This window comes from Pteronotus mesoamericanus, unplaced genomic scaffold, assembly GCF_021234165.1.
Source record: "Pteronotus mesoamericanus isolate MK-2021 breed Mesoamerican mustached bat unplaced genomic scaffold, CSHL_Meso_final contig_73, whole genome shotgun sequence".
NCBI classification, from domain to species: Eukaryota; Metazoa; Chordata; class Mammalia; order Chiroptera; family Mormoopidae; genus Pteronotus; species Pteronotus mesoamericanus.
In genome coordinates this window covers 10,915,743-10,937,736 of record NW_026555245.1, presented here as the reverse complement: position 1 = coordinate 10,937,736, position 21,994 = coordinate 10,915,743, and the positions used below count along the sequence as shown (strand labels likewise).

Below are 21,994 nucleotides of genomic sequence, written 5' to 3'. Positions count from 1 at the left end.
GACTATAGATTTTTCACTTGAACCTGGAACATTCAGTGCTTACTTTATTTGCTGTGTTTTATGTTTTCCTTGGAAAAATTGTATTTGTTTCTTGCTTTCTCGGAAATCATAGACAAGATGTTTTTGACCACCTGCTTTTAAACTAAACCGTAGGGACCTAGATTCTCCAACAGTCTGCTGCTCAGGTAGCTTTAGGATAAAATAATAGGGCCTCACATTGGTGAGGGCAAGAAAGTGGAATAGAGTGGGGGTATTTGAGTGTGCCCATAGAATCGCATGGGGCACTACAAAACCCTTTGAATAACTTTTCAATAAAATCAAAGCTTAGATTTTTGGAGTCAGAGTGACCTGATGTCAAACCCTGACTCTGACACTTCCTCATGTTGGCTTATTATTTAACCTCTCTCAGGTGTAGACTCAGTTTCCCGGTACATAAAGTTAGAATACGTCTTCTTCATTTTTACGGTTGTTGGAAAGATTAGATATAATGTAGGAAATCATGAAATGTTAGCTTTGGTTTTTAGTGGTATTAATCACATAATGGCTTTGCATAGACAAGCCATTTATTAGTTATGTTTTGCTGGGCAAGTCGCTTCATCTTGGACTTCATTTTGTTTTGAGGATTAAACAAGATCATCTTGTTTAAGCAAGATAAACAAGATAATGCTAACAAGGTGCTTAGCAGAGTGCCTGGCCAATATTAAACAAGATTATTATATTGGTAGGACAGCTATTTGGAACTATTAAACATGGTCATTATATTGGTACAGCTCTTTGGAAATTGATAACTGAATACTCAGAGAGACCTGGTAATTATGAAGAACAGAGGCCCCAAATGTCCTAGTTTCATTTCCTTTGCTTCTCATAGATGTCTAGAGGTACTAGTTCTACCTTGTTTTAGTTTCCTATTACTTCTCTAACAAATAACCACAGATTTAGTGGCTTAAAACAACACAAATTTATTATTTTATGGTTCTGGAGGCCAGAAGTCCTCACCTAAAATCAAGGTATCAGCAAGGCTATGCTCCTCCTGGAGATTCTAGATGAGACTTCATTTCCCTTGCTCTCTCCAGCTTCCAGGGGATGCCTGCGCTCCTCCGTTTGTGGCCGCTTCTTTCATCAGTCAGAACCAGCGGCACAGCTTAAAAAAAAAATCCCTCTCTGACTGCTGCTTTGGTCGGTCGTCATGCCTGCTCCGGCTTGGCTCCCTGCCTCTTAGGAGGGCCCTGTCATTGATTACATCGCAGCCACTTATATAATCCAGGGTACCCTCTCTAATTTAGAATCCTTAATTTAATCACAACTGCAAAGTCTCTTTCACCATGTAAGGTAAGGTATTCACAGGTTGTGGGGATTAGAATGTGAACATTTGGTGGAGCGGGGGCTATTACTCAGCCTACCATTTCCCTCCTTAGAAAGTTGTCTTTGATATTACAGATATTATGTATTTTTTTTCTTGAGCACCCTGATTTAAAAAAAAAATTATTGACCCTGGCTGGGTGGCTCAGTTGGTTGGAGTGTTGTCCCATATACCAAAAAGGTTGTGGGTCAATTTCTGGTCAGAACACATACCTGGGTTGTGGGTTCAACCCCCCGATCAGATTGTGTATGGAAGACAACTGATCGATATTTCTCTCTCACATCGATGCTTCTCTCTCTCAAATCAGTAAGCAGAGCTTCAGGTGAGGATTGGGGAAAAAAAAAAATTTGTAGTGGTTTTACTCTGAATGCATGGACTCTCATGCCATTCTCTGAAGAGTTCAAATGCTGAGCCCAAACCGGAAGGAATTTAAAAAGAAATCACAAGTACTCCCTGAGTAACTGACCTGAAGCTAAACTGTAAGGGAAGATATTTTTCATGTCATTTTGTGGTTTTCCATGGCCCAGTGCAGTGCCATCTAAGATGTTTGGTTCCAGATATTACACTTGTTTAACTTTTATAATGCCCCTTGAACTTCCGTGAAGGTGTGCCTTAAAGATACTTTCTCACTAACATGAAGATAGTGTTGTAAATTTCCTGGGGCCAGTGGTAGAATTGGAAATAGAGACCAGGTTTCTTGCCCCTGTGAGGGCAGGAATGAGCTTTCTCTTACTCTCAGACACTTGTCAACACTTTTATTTTTTGCGTCTGCTGAAGGTAGACAGAAATATCCCTAGAAAACCAGCCCCTTTGTACAACTCTTAGGAGCACAGTCTTTGGATAATTGAGATCTCTGGGTAGCTGTGGTTTTATGTTCTTCCTGAAAAACTGTTTGTTTTAAGCGTCTTTTAGAGTAGTTAAGAACATATGCTCTGGAGTGAAGCCATCTGGAGTCAACCTGAGCCTCATCCTCTGCTAGCTGTGTGGCCCAGGGCAAGTTCTTAAACCTTGTGAATTTCTGCTTTCTTACGTGTAAAATGGTAATAATGACACCTGCTTCCTATTATTGTGAAGATGCAGTGCAACAATGCCTGGCATGTGGTTTGTGCTCCACAAATGCAAGCAGCAGTTTGTCATATTCCTGCATCTCCTTGCCTTCTAGTTTAACATTTCAAAATGACTTCAACAACCTTGTAACAGCATCTTTATTATAAATACCACTTTTGGTCAGTGATTCCAGCAAGGGAGGGAACTAAAAAATACAAAGGTAGATTTGGATGATTACGTGGTTATTGGTGGTAAATTCTTAATTCTCAGATATGTTTACATGTGATCATGCCATTCCTTCATTCAACATTTATTAAGCATAAAGTATATGATGCATTATATGTCAATGTTATATCACAGAAAGGGTTATAAAGAGGTGAGCAAGAAACCCTCTCTAAGGTTTGGAGGCATGCTCATGGTTGCTTTCATTATTTTTCAAGAGCGAGGGCCTTTCGCTCATTTATTTATTCTGCACATTTATTGGGTGTCCCTGACCCTGTTAATAGGAACTAAGGCTAATCCAGCAGTAAGTAAAAAAGAAGTTTCTGCCCTTATCAGGTTACATTCTAGTGAGGGAAGACAAACGCTAAATGGGCTAAATAAAGACAATATATAATACGTTAAGTGATGATGACTGTTAAGGAGAAAAATCAATCAAGGGAAGGGAAAATGGGTTTGCCAGAAGGGGTGATGGCAATTTAAAATGGGGTGGTCAGAGATAGCCTCCCTGAGAGGGTGGCATTTGAGCAAAGACCTCAAAGTAGTGAGGAAGTGAGTCATAGAGATTTCCAGAAGAGCATTTCAGGCAGAAGAAAAGCAGGTACAAAGGTCCTAAGGTCGGGAGTGCTGTTGGTGACTTGGAGGAAAGCAGTATGGCCACTTTCCCTTTGGTTCTCCTTTGAATGTTCAAGTCTGGAACACAGAAGGCAAATTGTTACAATTATTTTAACCTTCAAGGGGAAGCAGAAAGGAGGAGTCACACTTAGCACTTTAATGAGGGGAAAGCAGTGTATCCAGCGCTGCCTCTCTGACCTAACTTTGTGTCTAAATGAATTTAACACGGGGAAATTTTGCACTCACCAGCTTGGGCCTTGGTGACTTGGTTCTTCCCTCACCTGACAGGGCGTGAGGAAGAGGCAGCTGGAGGATGGATCCTAGCCCCAGCTAAGCTGGGCTCCTGGCCTTCCCAGTCTCCAAGTCATCCTGCAGCTGGCAGAGCACAGGAAATCAGAACAGGGGAATTTATGACTTTTGAAATCATTGTTACAGAGATGTGATTTCTGTCCCCCCAAATGCAGCCGTTTTTGTATAAGGTTGGATAAATATTGACAAACGTATATTAAGTCTGTGGTGTGCTAATAAATACTAAACAGGTGACTCTTCAGGGAAAGAAATAAGCACTAATTTGTAGCTTTTGCTGATTTTTTTCTGATGTGTAAATACTTCTGTCATTGTTGATTTCAAGTTATCAACGTGATATCATGGGACAGGGTGTTGGGTAAAGAGGAAATTGGATCTCACAAGCCCACAAGGAGCTGGGTCCAGCACACCCAGGCACTTATCACTGATGTTAATTACCACCGCAGGCAAGATACAGGACATTCCCAACACCCCAAGTCTCTTCAGGCTTTGCCCAGTCACTCCCCACTTTATACCCAGCTTATCACTGATCTGCTTTCTGCCACCGTGGATTAACTGCCCTAGAATTTCATATCAATGCAGTCATACAGTATGTACTTTTTTGTGTGTTGAAACGATGATTTGAACTTCATCCATTTTACATTTATTAGTAGTTTGTTCCTTTTTATTGCTGGGTATTCCATTATATGGATAGGCCATTATTTATTTATACATTCACCTGTTGATGAACCTTTGCATTGTTTCTAGTTTGGGGCTGTTATTCAGGAAACTCCTATAAATATTTGCGTGTGAGTTTTTGTTTGGAAATGGGTTTTTATTTTGAGGGGGTAAATACTTAGAAATGAAATATCTGGGTCATTAGGAGGATGCACGTTTCATAAAAAATTACCAAATGATTTCCCAAGGACATCGAACTATTTTACACTCCCATTAGCAAAGCATGAGAGCCCAATGCTCTACAATCTCGTTAGAACTTGGTGATGTGAGTCTTCTAAATTTTAGACATTCTGATGTATATATAGTGCTATTATGATTTTAATTTGCATTTGAGTGTCTCTTCATGTGTCTATTGGCAATCTGTATGTCTTATTAAGATGTCCATTTAGATTTTTGTCCATTAAAAAATGTAGGTTGGAGGTAAATAATTTTTCAAAAAGGAGTACAGAATTTGGAAACATCTGGGTATGTTTCCTGGGTATGTTTCCTTACCCATTCCTAGGGTAAGAAGGAAAACAAGATAGACAAGTAGCCCAAGAAAACTGACATCGAGTTAGCCACAGTACCCGTGAACTTGGCACTTTATAACCAGGGTGACTAAATGTCCCAGTTTTCTTGGGACTGCCCATTAAAGCAATAAAAAGTCCTGAGTCTCTGAAAACACCTCACTCCTGGGCAAACTGATGTGGTTAGTCACCCTACAGAACTATATATAACTTGCACACTCTCTGCCTGGAGTCATTAGACTGGTGATGGTTTTAGCTGCAAGCACAGTAGAGACTGTTGATGGTGAATAAATTCTGAAAGGCCACACAGCTCCTCATAAGGGGCAAAGCAAGTGTTAAATGTGGGTCTTCTAGCTCCCAGCCCTCTGCTCAGAAGTCCCTAGCTCACTTTTGGGATAATTTCGGGATGCAGAGAAGGTTCCCTCCTGCTGCCAGAAAAGAAAGGGGGAACCCTCCAATGATTTTTTTTTTTTGAAGTTACATTTACTACGGACTCATTTATTTGGCTGAAATTTTAATCTTCTGATCAATGTAGTTGTCCCTGGATGACCTAAGACAGAGTCTTACTAACCATTTACACCTTTGTGTGAAATAGCTTATAATGAAAAAAGGCCTTACCTAAGAGCATGACTTGGTTGGGGAAAAGGTAGTGATAAGAGAAGTTTGGGTGTAAGGCTGAAGGACTACTAATAAAGAGGAAAGAGCACAAACACTTGACAAATTTGGGAATGAAAGGTAAAATTCATCAATTTAATATTATAAATAGGGTTGTGTCGCTGGGCAGGGCAGAGTGTTTGTGGGTCATTGCACAGGAGAGGCGCTGAGGAGGACCAAGAGGGAGGAGATTGCTCTCCTTCCTTTCTGTGGTGTTAAGGACAAGGTTGAGCTTTGGTTATTTGCTATTGATTTTATACTTCATATATTCCTATGGTTCTGGATTTATTTATAAATTGTCCCTATGTTAGTTATATATTATTCCTTGTTTCAGCCCTTGCTGTGATTGCATAACATATAAACATAGTCATCTCTTGTTTTGCATTACCCCGGAGGAGCTAGATGGAATGTCTGCGTATAGATAATATTACCGCTCTGTTTTCATACGCTGTCTTTCTTTTGAGTAACTCCCAACATGTTATGACATTTTTCTTCTTAATGTTTATTAAATGCCCTCAGCATGCTCAGTGCTCTTGAAAGAATATGAAAGACACAATTCTTGCCAATGAGAGACATGCATATTAATAGATAAGATACATAAACATGCTTTTAAATATATATGAAATCCTGGGAGGTGACAGATTATTTTTTTTGGGTGATGTAGAATAATTGAACTAATGAATACTACTCCTTAGCTATTGTCTTGCCAGAACAAAAAAAACAAAACAAAACAAGAAACAAAGCAAAGCATAGAGATGTCTCAGTCCACAACCTTCAGAACCGTAAGCCTGGAAGAGTTGGTACTTCTATTAAGGCAGAATTCAACCATTTTTGCCAAAATTAACCTTAGGTGTGTGATACTTGTGCCAAAGATTTTTGAATCACATAGAGCTCTAATGTTTGTAATTTCAGCAATTCAAGGAATCTGATTTTCACATCATTAATGTATCAATCTTTTCTCTGAACCTACTATGTGCCAACCCATGTATTTGGAGCTGGGAACAAAATAGTGAACAAAGCAAATGTGCGTGCCCCTGCCTCCTTGGAGCATGCAGCTGGGGACACAGACATGAAATAGATAATTGTAGTAATCAAAACAGGACTTGTGCGATCTGTGAGATGATGTAATAAAGGAACCTGTTGTGCTCTGGGGAGTTTTGAAGACTTCCTGCTTATGGTGACACGCAAGGGATGAGGAAGAGGAAGCAAGCTGGAGAGCGTGGAGGTAGGAGAGGGTTCTGTAGGTAAAGGAAGCAACTGCCATGACAGTCCCGGAACTGAGAAAAGGCCAGCGTGGCTGAGGTCCAGCGCACTGGGAGCAGGGCCGATGCAAGGAGAGGCTGGGAAGGGAGGCTGGGCCAGGTCATGTAGGACCCGAAGGTCAGAGTAGGACAGTGGTCTTTATTCAATGTGTTCAATAAAGCATATAGAATAGTTCCTGGTGCAGCACGAATGTTGGTATGATATTATTCTGATTTACTTTTACAAGTATATTAATAAATAATATTAAATGTTAACTATTACTATTTAAGAGCAAAGGAAAGCCACGAAAGGATTTTAGGCAGAGGATATGACATGTGACATAGCCAAATTTTGTAACCCTATTATGGCTACCGTGTAGAAGACAGATGTGAGAGCAGAGTGGTGCAAACAGCTCTGAGGTGATGAAGCAAGTACATAGTCATCTAACAGGATGCCAGAACAGACACTTCCAGTAGCCTATGGGGACTCATTGGTGCATACAGCCCAGACTCAAGAGATACATAACTTTCCTTAAGTTGTATGAGATTGTGTAAATGCATAGCTAATTTTTCAGAAGTTCTGACCTATTCAGTTTTGGATATTCAAGGGAGCCTAATACTGAACCTACTACTTGGTCTACTTTGGAAAGTGTTCAGTATAGGCTATTAAATAGCATGTAGAATCAATCAAGAGGGTCAAGCTTTCAGAAATGGCCTCCAAAGTGATACCCCAGAATGGGCCTCCACCATGGCAGCTGCTTCTGCCTCAAGCAGGAAGCTGAGGAATGAGGAAGCTACCCTTTTATGCCTCTATAGCTTCTCTACAATCTCTTACCCACTTATCCACAGAACAGGATGTGTAAGTGGATGCCCAGAAAGCTAGCAACCACACACACAGACCTGTGCCACAACTACATTACACACGCGTCCAAGAACATGCCCCATGATGCTGTAGTCTGCCTTTGATTGGTGGAACCTTAATCATATCCAGAACCTTGCCTTCATTTTAGCTTTTTAGCTCTGCAGCATGGGAAGACTCACCAGAAAGATTTTGGAATGTCTCTTTTGAGCCCTTCAATAGAATGCACCATGAAACTTAACAAAATTCACCCTGATGCTAGATATTCAAAAAAGATTTACATTTTACCACCTCCCAATACTAGCCTTATACATTTGGGCACTTTCAGAGCCCTAATAGCCCTGTATATCAAATTGGAGGTGATGATATGTGTCTTCTAGTGTTCTTGGGGAAATGAAGTTGAATATAACCTGTAAAAGACCAGTAAGGTGCCTAGCACATGGTAGGCATTCAGTAAATGAGGCATCAATCAATCAATGGACACCGTTCCTTAACTCCGTAAAGGAAATGGACTCCCCGAAAGTGGAGATACAGTGGAGCTCACTGCTATTGAGCTGGAGTTGGTGGCCTCAATAGGTGTGGCACTGGTGCCAGTCACACTGAACTTTGGAAGCATGTCTGCGCCTGGGAAAGTAGGCGAGGTTGGTGTTTGTGCTATGTCGTTTATTTGTTGGTGTTATTTCTTTCATTTTAATTAGTTTAATTTTAAAAATAGCAGATGTACATAAATAATGAAGGACAAAAAAGGGGACAAAAGAGTTCCTCTTTTCAGTTTCTTAAGTGTCCTTCCGGAAGTATCCTGTGCATAGAAGTATGAATGTACTATAGATGCTTCTTTCTTTCTCCTACAAAAATTAGGTCAGATTACATACCCATTTTGCACATTTATTTATTTATTACTATATTGGAGATTAACTCATTTTTAGTTCATGCGTAGCTAATCACCTATCAATGGCAGCCAGTTGTTTGCTTTTTTTTTTCCTTTTACAAAATTTGCTCTAATATCCATTCTTGTCGTGGGTTGGCCAAAAAGTCCATATGGTTTTTTCTGTAAAATAAAAGACACGTTTTTCATTTTCACCAATAACTTTATTGAGTTGGATATTTTGAGTATGTCAGCTATCTCCCGTGTGGTATAACATTGATTGTTCTCAGTTAATGTCTCAGTTTGATTGCTATCAACTTCAGCTAGTCTGCCTGACCATGGAAACTTGTCCAGTGAGAAATCTCCAGCATGAAACTTCGCAACCCACTTTTGGCATGTTCGATCAGTCACAGCACCTTCTCCGTACACTGCACAAATCTTTCTTTGTGTTTCAGTTGCGTTTTTACCTTTCTTGATGTAATAAAGCATAATATGCCAAAAATGTTATTTTCTTCTATCTTCAATATTAAAATGGCTACACAAAAATTCACCAATTTTGATGTTTTTTCTTAATGCCTGCTCCTCTGACAGCTGTCACAGTACAGTCTAACGAAATTGTTTTGAGCGAAGTTCAAGACAACTAAGTGCTACTAGAGAGTCATCTTATGGAAAAATGCAAACGAACTTTTTGGTCAACCCAGTACATACGTGACTATATTTGTAGATTAACTTTTTAGATGTAGAAGGGTATGTCAAAAGCTAGTTACTGTTTATAATTTTATGATGTTATCAGCTTGGTCTCGCAACCCTTGTCCCAGGTTATGCTCTTTACCGATCATGTGTGAGCTGCGTTTGTGCCTATATCCCTGTCAATAGCATATCATCAACTCTTTCGACTTTTGCGAATGAGATAAGGGAAGTAAAGTGGTGATACCAGGGTAGGCCAAGAGGAATCCTAACCAAGGAATAGGGCTGAGGGATAAATCAGAGGATAGAAGGTGACATTTAAAAGGGAAACATTTACTAGATACCAGGCAATCCTTATAACAGTCAGTCCTTATAACTACACTAACCTATAAACATTGTTATCCCCCATTTGACTCTGACACCCAGTCTCTGTCCACTGTACCTCCTGAGTGTTTTTTGTTTTTTTGTTTTTTTACATTTGAGGAAACCATGGCCCAAAGAGTGTAAGTGATGTACCCAGGACCCCAGAGCAAGCTAAGTCCAGTCAAGTTTCTACTTTCCCGTGTACTACATTGGACCATGATTCCAGTTTGTACCATACTTTGAGCTTAATAGTTGAATTCACTCATTTCCTATAATCAAAGATGTTCCATGATATTTGAATGGACATGATCTTGAACACACTGGCTATTTTCACACGAGTGATAGCATTTACGTAAAGTTCTTCCTCAGTGATTCTAAGTTCCTTTCCGCAGGAACTACTGTTTTTCCCAAGGAGCACTCTTAACAAAACACTGAGCTTCTTGGGATTTTAAGATTTTCTTATATAGAATTATACGCTCTCTGTCTGCTGCAGTCTTAACATTGGCCTGTCAGTCCCTCCTGGAAACCCATCAGCCCTGGCGCCCTCTGCCTCATTGTTGGCTGCTGCTTCAGAGCCCAGGATACCAAGGGTAGAGGTTTCAGCTGGGATTTCCTTGTCTTTGTTCCACATTTATGTTCAGAGTCCGGGATCCTTTCTCTGTACATCTGGGCAGTTTCCACTTGAATAAAAAATGCGAGTGGGAGACTTCAGACCTTCAAATTTAACGAGGATTAGGGACATTCAATTAGTACATGGAGTCCCAGAGGGGAAATGACTCTGAAATGGCACAAAAATTAGGTTGATCATCCTTATTAGGAGGGGTGGGCGATGATCGGGAATGCGATAGAAATAGGGGGATAAGAAATAAACGTTTTATCTGGAAAAGTTAAACTGGGCCAATGACTTTTTTTTTTTCCCTAATTAGGAAAGGCCCAACTTTTGAATTGTCCCAGTTGGAAAATATCCTGATGATGGTCACATTCTTTTAGGGCAAAGTCATTGTGTTCTGAAGAAAGAGCCACTTGATGTATTGTATTTGCCCAAAGCAAGGAACGTGTCAGTATCAAAGAAGGGAATTTGAGAGCTGCTGTGATTCTTAGAAATTATCTAGTCCAAAGTCTAATTTTATAGAAGTGGAAACTGAGGCATCTGACATGTATGTGATTCAGTCAAGAAACCACCTCTGGGGAATGTCAGCTGGACCTAAAATCAAGCTCTCCTGTCTTCATTCATTGTATTGTTCAGTATCCATCATGTGATCCCATTTCATAATCTGAAAAGAGAATATGATTATTTGGGATTTTATTCATTTGTTTTCCTAAAGTGGACAGGGACTTACTTTCAAAGCTGCCCTAAACAGAACTCACTGTTTGTAACTGAAGAAGGGAATATCCCTGACCACTGTGGCTCAGTTGGCTGGGTGTTCTTGCAGACTGAGAGGTCACTGGTTTAATTTTGGGCCAGGGCACACGCCTTGGTTGTGGGTTCAGTCCCCAGTTGGGGCACATACAAGAAGCAACTGATGGATGTTTCTCTTCCATGTCGATGTTTCTCTCCCTCTCTTTCTCCCTCCCTTCCCCTCTCTCTAAAAATAAATAAATAAAATCTTTTTTAAAAAAGAGAGAAGGGGGTACACAAATAAGACTAATTTGTTAAAGAAATGGTTGTGATAAAGTGGATTGAACCATTTTTACACAGGAAGCCTAGTTGATTAGTAGAATGTATGATCTTTGTTTTGTTTTTGAAATTGCCATTCAGCTCTTAGTTTTGCAGTAAATGAAAAAAATGCTATGTATTTATACTGTCTACTGAAGTCAGGAAGCAAACAAAGTAGTGTTTTCTTTGTGAATGATCAACTGCTTGAGACTTGTTTCAAATTAATGATATAAATAATCTAACAAGGTCCTTCACTGTACCTTTCTCAAAGCAAACAGAATGCAGTGTGTTTTTATAACCAGATAGCTATTTGACTTTTTCTCTTTCCCACATTTGGATATAGGTTGATATAGAATTACTTAAAATGCTGCATATAAATGAAACATTAAGAGGGAGCTATGGAGAGGCTTAGCTGCCCCATTATAATCTTTAGTTCCATAGTCATCGCCTCAAGGACACTCCATTTCATATCACATGTCCTCCCTTTGGAAAGTGATCACCAAGGTTCAAGTAACATTTAAACAGGGCAGGCAGCTGCATAATTTATGGACCCTTTCTGTTTTGTGTTGTTATTTTAATGAAAAACATGAAAACAAGACTTTTCATACATTAACTCTCTTTCTTTTGTTCTTTCCATTCCATCTGTGCAGATCGGGGCCCTGAAGGACTATTACCACTTCTACCACAGCAGGACGATTAAAAGGTCAGTTCTCTCGAGCAGAGGAACCCACAGTTTCATTTCAATGGAACCAAAGGTAAGAAGAACCAGTTGGGTGGGGACCAACAGGCCAAGCCTCTGCATTTTTCATTGGTAATATCACACTGGGTACTGATGACCAGTATGAAGTCTCAAGTTTCAAGAGCTGTCACACTATACTTTGCTAGTGGCTTTGCTTTCTCTTCAGACAAAAATAGGCAATGGCTTGATTTTTTTTTGAAATGCTTTTATTACTCCAGTTACAGAGCAGCCCAAGTATATCGTAAGTATGGGTTCTCCTAGAGAAATGAGAAGGAATGTGTGTAGGAGAGAGAGAGATTGATGGAGAAGTATTGAAGTATTAAGAATACCACACACTATCTTTCCAATTTACATACAGATCTGAGGTTCTATCTGAACTTCATAGAGGCAGCTCCTCCAAAACCCTTAGGCCAGCCATTAGGTCACCATGGATCCCCACAATTTCAGCTGGTATTGATTAGGGTGATGCCCTTGGCAGCCCAAGGACTAGACCATGTCTGGGACAACAGGGATACTGAACACAGCAGGAATAGGAGCCAGCTCCTGCTCTTGCGGGCTCATCAGGTATCTTTCTTATATGTTTTCTTTACTCCAAGTCCATTTGGGTTTTACAGACAACATATCTGTTGGAGAATCTAGGTGGAGGTAGGATACATCCAGGTCCTCCTACTCCATTTTAGAGAAACAGAACAGCTTTAAACTGGGTGATAGGCGGCTGAAGGGTGTTAGGGAGTAATCAACTAGTAACTGGAAACTGAAACTCTGAGGGTGAGTTAAATATCTGTCCTATTAAGTTAGAGGTAGGGCCAGACTCTTGACAGAGAACTATTTGGCCTCCCAGATGGGGCCAGTAAATAGGAAGAGGGGCTGTACCAACCTGCCTCCGTTCTCTGAGGGCTAGCTTTATTATTCACTGATTGGGAAGGGATATTTTTCCCCATTATGATTTGGGTCTGCCAAATGTGCTATTTTCAAGTAAATTGGTGAACAAATCCCTATCAGAGAGCAGAGAAGTCCCACCTTGAGATTCTTGAAAATTGTATTCCTTTTTTAAAGCAACAAGGTCCCTATTTGAATTAACATGCAAATCAGTTTTGCATTTTGGAATCCTGCCCTCTGTTATGTACCTTGGTTCACCTTCTTTAATTTTTTTCTGGAATATTATCACACAATATTCATGATTATGAAATTGTATCTTGGTGGTGGTTAGAAAAAGCCCACTTTTCATAGATCCCAGTTTTCTGGGGGTTACAGGAACTTCCCCTAATACTTACACTGTGGTGGTCTGTGGACTGTAATTTTTTCCCCCTTCATTTCTATTCACAATTAAATGTTTTTGGAAAAGCAGTCCGTTATGATGTCCTTGAATTAGCTAAGCTTTTGAAACTTATGTCACGTTTTTTTTATCTTAAGTAACTTTTTTGAAGCTTTCTAGAATTTTAGTAATTAAAATGATTCCAACTTCATACCTCCTGTGCATAGTCAATATGAATTTGAAAAAAACCAAGCACTAGTTCGTTTGGGAAGTAAGAACAGAATGTAACGAGATACTGTGCTCATGATGAAGGATTGAGTATGGAGCTATCCAATCCTTACTGTTATCTGGGGGATCTTGGTCTAGATTTCTTATCTCAGTGCATTAAATAGCTTACACAGGATCCAGTAGAGACCTTGGATGCTGGGACACACAGTACTTGAAATGTATGCCCTTCCTCATCCAGTCCAGAGGAGCAGGGTCATCTCGGGCCAGCCCTAGGGGATATGCCCAGTTCCTGTTCCTCCTCAAAAAACAAACAAACAAACAAACAAAAAAAAACACCACCCCAGGAAGAACCATATCTGACCCTTCATTCTGATGCCTTCTGCCCCTTATTCACACCCAGCCATTTACACAAGAAGCCCGCAATACTACCAACTTTGCAGACAGAGTACCACAGATTAGGGTGTGCCAACAGTTTCTTTCAGCTGTTGCGTTAAAGTCCATTCATTCATTCATTGGCCATATCTTGAGCCCCTAGTATTAGTCAAGTCCTGTGTTAGGCTCTGGCCATTCGGAGACAAAGAGGTGCCGCCCTCAGGGAGCTCACTGCAGGGTCTCCACAGTAGCTTTCAGGGAGACCCAGGACATTACAGTACTTCTCAGTGTTGGGGGTGGGGGACGGGGGGCATGGGGTCCTCCAAGTTCTTTCTCCGTTACGGTGCTCTCCTCAAACCCACTTAGGTAATTTTTCCTTTTTAATTCTGAAAAGCTTTTTACTTACCAGAAGTTACAAAAATGTTACAAAGCATTCCTGTCTTCCCAGACTCCCCAAATATCGACATTTACATTCTACCATATTTACTTCATTGTGTTCTCTCTTCTGTTTATACACATACATGCACACACACGTATATGCATAGCTATGTATGTACATGCGTTTTTTCTGAAAATTTGGAAGCAAATTATAGACGTGATACCCCTTTAACTCTAAATATTTCAGTGAATATTTACTAAATCCAAGAACATTCTTTATATAACTAGAAGTACCACAGTTAACACTCTGATAAAAATCTGGATATTAACATCAATATTATTATCTAATCAACAGATTTTATGCAAATTTTACCAATTGTCTCTTTTCTCAGCCAAGATCACGTTTAGTGCTCATTTTGCTTGAGTCCCCTTTGTATACTCTGTCATTCTTCTTTCTGTTTTTGTTTTTGTTTTTGTTTTTTTTAATCTTTCATGAGCTAGAACTTCTTTGAAGATTCCAGGCTGGTTATTTTGTAGCCTGTCTAATCTGACAATTAGGTTCAGGTTTAGCAAGAATGCCAAGGAAGTGCTGTGTCCTTTTCAGTGAATCAGATGAGGAACCTGATACCGATTTGTTTTTCACTTACGATCTTCATTTTGGTCACTTGGTTTTCTCTCCTTTAAAATGACTATTTCCTCCTTCCTAATTCATAAGTGTTTTTTATACGCAGATACTTTGAGACTGCAAATTTCCACAGGCTGACTTGGTACTTTTCACTCCCCGCCAGCCACCGGGGATGTAAAGCGAGTGTCTGTGTGACTGGCTTTCTCAGGCAGGTCCCCTTTTCGTTAACCTTGGGCGTGCGTGTGATCTGGGGTGATGGGGCCCCATGAAGTGGCTTGGTGGGAAGAAATGGCTATGTGCAGAGTTGTTTTTGATCACTATTTTCTCAAGAAACGGAAAACACGCACTAACCAGATCCTGGCTTTTACTTGCTGTAGTAAATGGCATGGCTCCTTTCCCCCTGCCTTTATTTTACTTAGAGGATTCTAAAGAAGGAAATCCAAAAGCAACAACAGTATAAGAACAGCCCTCCTTGTGCTAAGAAAGCGCTGCGGTCAGTTGGGGCACAAGAGCCAGGAGAGCAAGAAGAGCCTGATTCCCATGTGTGAACATTATGTTATGATTAGCTTCTGAAATGACAGAGATTCACAGGCGTCCAAGATAGCATCACTGGTACAGTAATGACAGTTTTGCAGATAGCGCTGGTACAATATTACAGCAGAGGGACCAGTGAGTCTTACAATTTTCTTGTCTATACGATTTCTTTTTACTTGACCAACTTTTCTCCAGGAGACCTAAGCTAAATTCCAGAAAGTCTTGAGTTAACATGCTCAGAAGCCTCGCTTTAATCTGTTTAGAAATCTTCATAAGCTATGTGGCATTTTGGTTCAGGAGGGTGTCATCCACATGCATGTTCTGGAATGGAAGTTCTTTATAGCTCTTTAGCTGCCCATGCAGACCTAGGTGGGGGCAGAGGAGATAATTTTCTTTCATTATCCTTCTTACCCAGGACAAGAAAATCCAGAATACTAAATTCCTATTACAGTGGGCTTTTAAAAATAAAAAATAAAAAATAAAAACCCACATAAGGGGCCATGAAGTTAGGCACACATGTCTTATCCATGAGTAATTACATAAGGACAGCTTCTTTTGTTCATTAGATTTATCTTGAACATCCTGACTTTTCATCCTCTTATCTCTTCCAAAATATTTTCTGTCTTCAAATCTATTTACAGGTTTCCCCCCCAAATCTAGGATAGAATTGTGCCCCGCTGTTGGATCAGAGATGGGTACCTCTCCTATCTTGTTTCTTTTTAAAGTTCACCTTCAGTCAACTTACCTCATCCCATGCATGTGAATGGCTGTGTATCTCAATTATGGAAAAACTATACATATCATATTATTTATTGCAGAATCATAGGCTTCTTAGAATTAGACTTATCCCTTTCCTCTCCAGTGCCAGCATACTCTCCATCACACGCCTAAGGAATTTTTTCAAATTTGTTAAGCTTGGCCAGTGACAAAGTGTATCGTACTGAATAAGGCAAACATTTCTATAATGGAAGAGATTTAACTGGTCGAGTTATAATCTGCCTGCAACTTCTGCCCGTTGGATCTACTTTTGCTCTCCAGGCTTATGAGCAACAGCTCTTTAAATATTTGAAGCCCCTTGCTTATCCTTCCCAAGCAGCAGTTGTCCCTCAGTACATGTGGCTCAGAATTAAGTGCAAGGCTTTCGCTCATGGAGATATCGCCTGTTGGTTACATGTATACATAAGCCTTTTCCTCTGAAGAGAATTTCAAAGCAGAGCATTTGTAGAATGACAAATACAGGGGTATAGTAAAAGGGCAGGAGAAGAGAAGAGAAGTGATTGGAGGTGGTTAGTGAGATCAGATGAAGTCAGACCTGTGCAAGAAGAAAGGGAAGTTCAAGTACCTCACTAATCCAGGTTAGTACCTATTTTGCCAAAGATTTGATTTTCAGATGACTGGAGTTTCCCTCTTTGCCTCAGGAGTGAAGGACATGTGATGGACGGAGTACAGGAGTCCCTCACTGTGCATGACAGCCGTGTTTGTGGAAAGGTGTGCAGATCCACTTCTTATCAGGCAAACCCCATCCCCATGAATTTACTTTATAATTTCAGAATGATTTATTCTCCACTGCTGATTGATCTGTGGAGACAGCCAACACATTAGTTAATTTCTTTTTCTTAATCCTGAGATAAGCCATTTATAAATTATTTAGGTACACCTGATCTACTCGTGGACCTTTGGAGGTAAAGAAATCTTATCTTGTTGGACACAAACATTCAGAAGTGTCTGAGGTCAGTCTTACCTGGCCCACACATCAGTCACAGCCATGCTTTTTTAATAATCCTATTCCATTGGGCCTGATGCAGCTGCAAATTCTGTTTTGCCCAGATTTCCTCTTACCCCACCTGCCCTCATTCCAGCTGGTTCTTCTGGGGGCTGCTTTCTTTAGCAAGCTAATTTTCTGCTCTTCAGTTTTAATGTGATAAAAACTTAATGGCCTGACTTTGTTCTGTGAAGTGCAGTTTTATAATATAACATTCCGGGATTTGTGCTCATCTAGCCCGTGAGATGATCCTGGTGTGTTGAGGTGGGATGAGAGAGGCTGTGTTTCCTTCTCAGGAGGTACCTGAGGCTTTGCGTTCTCATATAGGCCATAACTGTGTGGTTGTATGTTTGCCTCAGCATTTCACCTGTAAATGAAAGTCGTTACCAAATATCTTAAATTCTTCTGGAAGCGGTGTGGGCTTGGATCTGATGGTGAGCAGAAAGAACATGGACATGGTGGCCAAGGGGCTTTTTGGGAGGGTCTCTTTCTTGTTTTAGGCTACTTTCTTGACCACCTTTTTACCAGCTATGAAATCAGCTGTTACAATTTTCTATTTTTAGCTTTTGATAGCATTTCTGCATCTTTGAGAACCCCACTAGAATTTATATACTCCTGGGTGAAGCATTTTAGCTGTAAGCTTGCAACCTTTAATATGTTTATGGTGGCAAGATAGCTAGGATTGTGGGAGGGATGGGGGGAGGTAGGTGGGGACAGATTCCACCATGTTCTTCCCCTCCTGTTCTGTCCTGTCTAGTTTCTGATCTCCCAGTTGTCTGACGGTCAGAAACCAGAGTCAGTTCATACACTGCTGGGTTATCTGATAGGAATATTTGGGTCATGGCCCAAATCCCTTATAGTCAGTAGTGAATTAAAATAAATAAGTAAATAAATCCTCAGATACTTTGGAAAGGTTTCCAAATCTTTATTAGAAAGCACTTAGCAGTACTTCATTTTGAAAGGTTATAAACTCACATGCCTGCGGTGGAAGTGCAGGTAACAAGAGCAAGTGGCAGGGGCCAGATATAAAATAATTGGGCACATGGGAAAGTGCAGAGAACCCTTTGTGTGTATGAAGGAAGAGATGCCGCTCTGCTCTACCTGTTGCCGTCCTGTTGGCACACTGGCTCAGTGTGGCCAATTCAAAAGGACCGGCCTGTCTGGGTTTTTACATAACATTTCCCAGTTTTCTGTGTTGCAAATAATTAGAAAGTTTTAGAATATTTGCACGGACCAAAGAAAACACATCTGAGGGGCATCCCAGTTTGGAACTCCTTGAGCTGGCTGTGATAGGAGAAAGGAAGACGTGAAAGATGGGTCAGCACCTTCGTAACTTTGCTTTGTTCTCCCCCCACCTGACACTCGTTTGGAGTGGCTCAGATGTGCTCATTCTCTGTGCCCTAGTCTCCCAACTGAAATGCAGATGTCTTGTAGGCAAAAGTAATAGGCTCAGGTTATTTGAGTTCTGAAGTGAAAGCGGCTGTGGGTGAAGACCAGGTGGAGGAGCTCTTTCTTTTTTTTTTTTTTTTATGTTTTATCCAGTTTTCCACTGACACCTATTACCGCACTGAGACAAGCAGTCTTAACCCAGAATGAAGGTTGGAGGAAACAGGATAAGTCAGAGGACAAATGGCACACAGAGTGATGGCCCTGTGAAAACAGGAAGAGGGATTTGATGGGGGCCGGGAGAGATTAAGGGTTTTACCTGTTACTTTAGCCACTAGAAGGAAAGGTACTAAATTTAAAAGCTATTTTACTTGTTTAGTTTATATAATATCTCTAAGGTGTCAAATTCTAAAAAAAGTAGGTGTTGGATCCAGAAAATGTTAGGGTAATGACAACATCCTAAATGTCTAGATAGGTTTTGTGTTAGTTTTGATTACCTTACAACAGAATACCATAGACTGAGTGGTTAGTAAACAATAGAAATTTATTTCTCATAATTTTGGAGGCTAGGAAGTGTAAGAGGCAAGGTGCTGGCAGATTTGCTGTCTGGTGAGAGTCTGCTTCCTGGTTCGCCGGTGGCTCTTTCCAAGTTTCAGCTTTCCTTGGTGGAAGGAGCAAGGGAGCTCCAACCCCATTGCTCCACCCTCATGACCTAATCAGCACCAAAGCCCCACCTCCCCATACCGTCCCACTGTGGGGTAGGCTTCAGCTGATGAGTTGTGGAGGAATACAAACATTCAGCAGGTCTTGAAGAAGGGAATTTTGGAACCACAGGTCCTATTGAGCCTTTGGGAAAATTAGAATAAAATAAGTAAACAAACCTAGATAATAAGCCAAAAGAGCAAAGAAAAGAAAAGAACGCCAGCCACAACAACACAACCCAAAACCGTGTTATCTGGTTTTGAAGAGAAATTTATACTGATTCATGTATTTATTGTAATGAATGCAAGAGTAAATAAGGAATTCAATTAAAGCATCAGCATTCAAAAGGCCTCATTTGTTAATAATGTTGTGAGCTTTGTTTCTCTGCTCAATTTTGCCAAATGTCAATCAATTCTTACGACATAAGAGGAGGCAATATGGTGCAGCAGAAAGAACTTTCGGATTTTGGTTCCTGCTGTGATCTCTGTAGGGTGAGCACTCAGCTGGTCTGTCAATCAAGTTTTTTTCCATTTGAAGATTTATCATTGTTCGTGCATGTACTTAGCGAAGTATATGGTATAATATAATATAATGAATTATATCTATAAGTAAAAATCAAAAGTATAGATTAAATTCTTATAACAAAAGAGGAAGTGGCTGTTAAAATGATGTTATAAATCTATACATATCAATAAGATTTCTAAAATGATATGCAAAGTAAAAAAAGCAATATAAAGAGAACATGTATGTTCCCATTTATGTTAAAAAAAAAGACCTGTGTAGGTATGTGTGGTTGGATGCAGGATAGGTTTGGAAGGATACACAAACACATTTTAAAACTCTTAATTAGCTTTCCATACTGTATGATTTTAAAAAAACTACAGTGAAACTGCTTTTGTTGATGTGAACAATGCTTTGGTATTTCAAATCCAGTGGATACATCTGTATTCTCACCTGACTCTACCTTTTACTTGATGAGGTGGTCAGTCATTTTGTCCTTCTTGAAAAATGACTCTTAGTTTCTTGAGACCACATTCTCCCAGTTTTTTTTTTCCCCTACCTCTTCTGCACCTTCTGTCTTCATTGATGGCACCTCTTCCACCTTACCTGTAAATTTTGGAGAGCCCAGGGCTCACCATTTTGCTGGTGTCCTTGCTTTAAATTTATATCTCCATCTCTCATGTACCTTACATTCTCCAATCAGATGTCTAGTAAGCATCTATAACATAATATGACGTACACAATACTTTTAATTCCTACTCATCACCATGGCCTTTGTGCCTTTTCCTTCCCCATAAATGGTACTGATTTATCCAGTTCCTCAGGTCAAGATTAGAACAATCCATTCTTGATTCTCACCCTTCTCCTTATTTCTGCACATAGAACCATCAAGAGATCCTATTGGGCTCACCACAGAATTTACCTTGAACCTGTGAACCTGTGGACCTCCTTGTCTTGCTCTGCCGTCAGCCTGGTTAACGCACTGTCAGCTTTGACCTGGACTGCAGCAGCTGCCTGCACTTCCATGCTTGTTCTTGCACAGCTATTTGCCACACAGAATAAGTGTCTTAAGCTATAAAAAGATCAAGTCTTTTCAATGACTTCCCATTGACTTTAAAATAAAATCCATTTTTTTTTCTTAATGATATCGCAGGACCACGATGATCTTGCCCCTTCTTATCTCCCTTATTTAGTCTTTGATTTCCTCCATTTTGCTTATTTCACTCAGCCACAGTGGTCTCTCTCTATTTCTTGAAACACAACACTTTCCCATGTTCCCTTTGCCTGGAATATATTGTACTTCTTTGGTTTTTGAACAGTAGATATCATCTCATCCTTCACACATCAAAGCAAATGTCACATCCTTTGAAGAACCTTCTACAATCACCTTTGCTAACTAAAATAGAACTTTCATTTAATCTGCCCAACTACTTTAATATGTTACTTTTATCTTTGTTTCCTTTCTGAACCCCAAAACCATATTGTTTCTTTATTTGGTTGTTGTTGTTTTTTCCCATCCAGGATATACACTCACTGGGGTCAAGAGCTCCATGCATCATGCTAACTGTGGTATTTCCTTGACTCTGAACAATATCTCAACCATAAAAGACCTTCAGTAGAAGAATGAATGAATTGATAAGTGAATGATATTTTTAAAACATTTTCATAATAAGATAAATTATGAAGTCAATAATAAAACAAGCAACTATACTTTTCTCTTAATTCCCTTAGAACATGAACATTTTGTGGGGACACGCACAGCACTGTCTCATTTGATTGTGGACATGGGAGCAGCCAGTTGGAGAGACACTGTGTGATAAATTGAAAGAGGCGTATACTGGACTGGATATTAGGGTTCTGGTCTCAGCTTTACTACTCAGTTCCTATTAGCATGTCACCCCTCATTGGGATTATTTCACTTGTAAAATCATGGAGCAGATGAACTGTTTTCTAATGTTCCTTCCAATCCATTAATTACCATCTTGAACCAGTGTCACTTGTGATTTTACTGTTGGTCCAATTTTCCCATCAAATGTGCCCTTTTTATATTCTCTATTCTAGTGTCTTTTCAAACTTCCTTCTTGTACCTTTCTGCCCAAAACTTCGAATATTTTTTAGCATATTCAGTTCTCCCTCTAGACACTGGTTTGCCTGAAAGAGCTGATTTTGCAGTTAACTTGAGATGAACCTGGTCATTCTTGAAACAGATATAGACTTTACCAACTCAGCAATGCTCATGATAAATGAGGAACAAGTAATATTGCTTCTTTGTTTTCACAGTACATGTCTCTCACTGATACAGGAATCTGATAATGAAACCTATAATTATTATTACTGATGGTCATGAATTCTAGAAGGCAGTTCTGAACAGCAAAAATTTGTGCTTAATACAAGTTCTTCAGAAACAAGAGAACAA

General features: G+C 40.0%; 1 protein-coding gene across 1 annotated transcript in view; it reads left to right on the top strand.

Moving 5' to 3' along the window:
* Positions 1-21,994, top strand: part of PCSK5 (proprotein convertase subtilisin/kexin type 5) — a 413,154-nt gene that overhangs the window by 27,234 nt on the left and 363,926 nt on the right. The window contains 1 exon segment of the mRNA XM_054583010.1: positions 11,747-11,851. Coding sequence (XP_054438985.1) covers positions 11,747-11,851 — 105 coding nt within the window.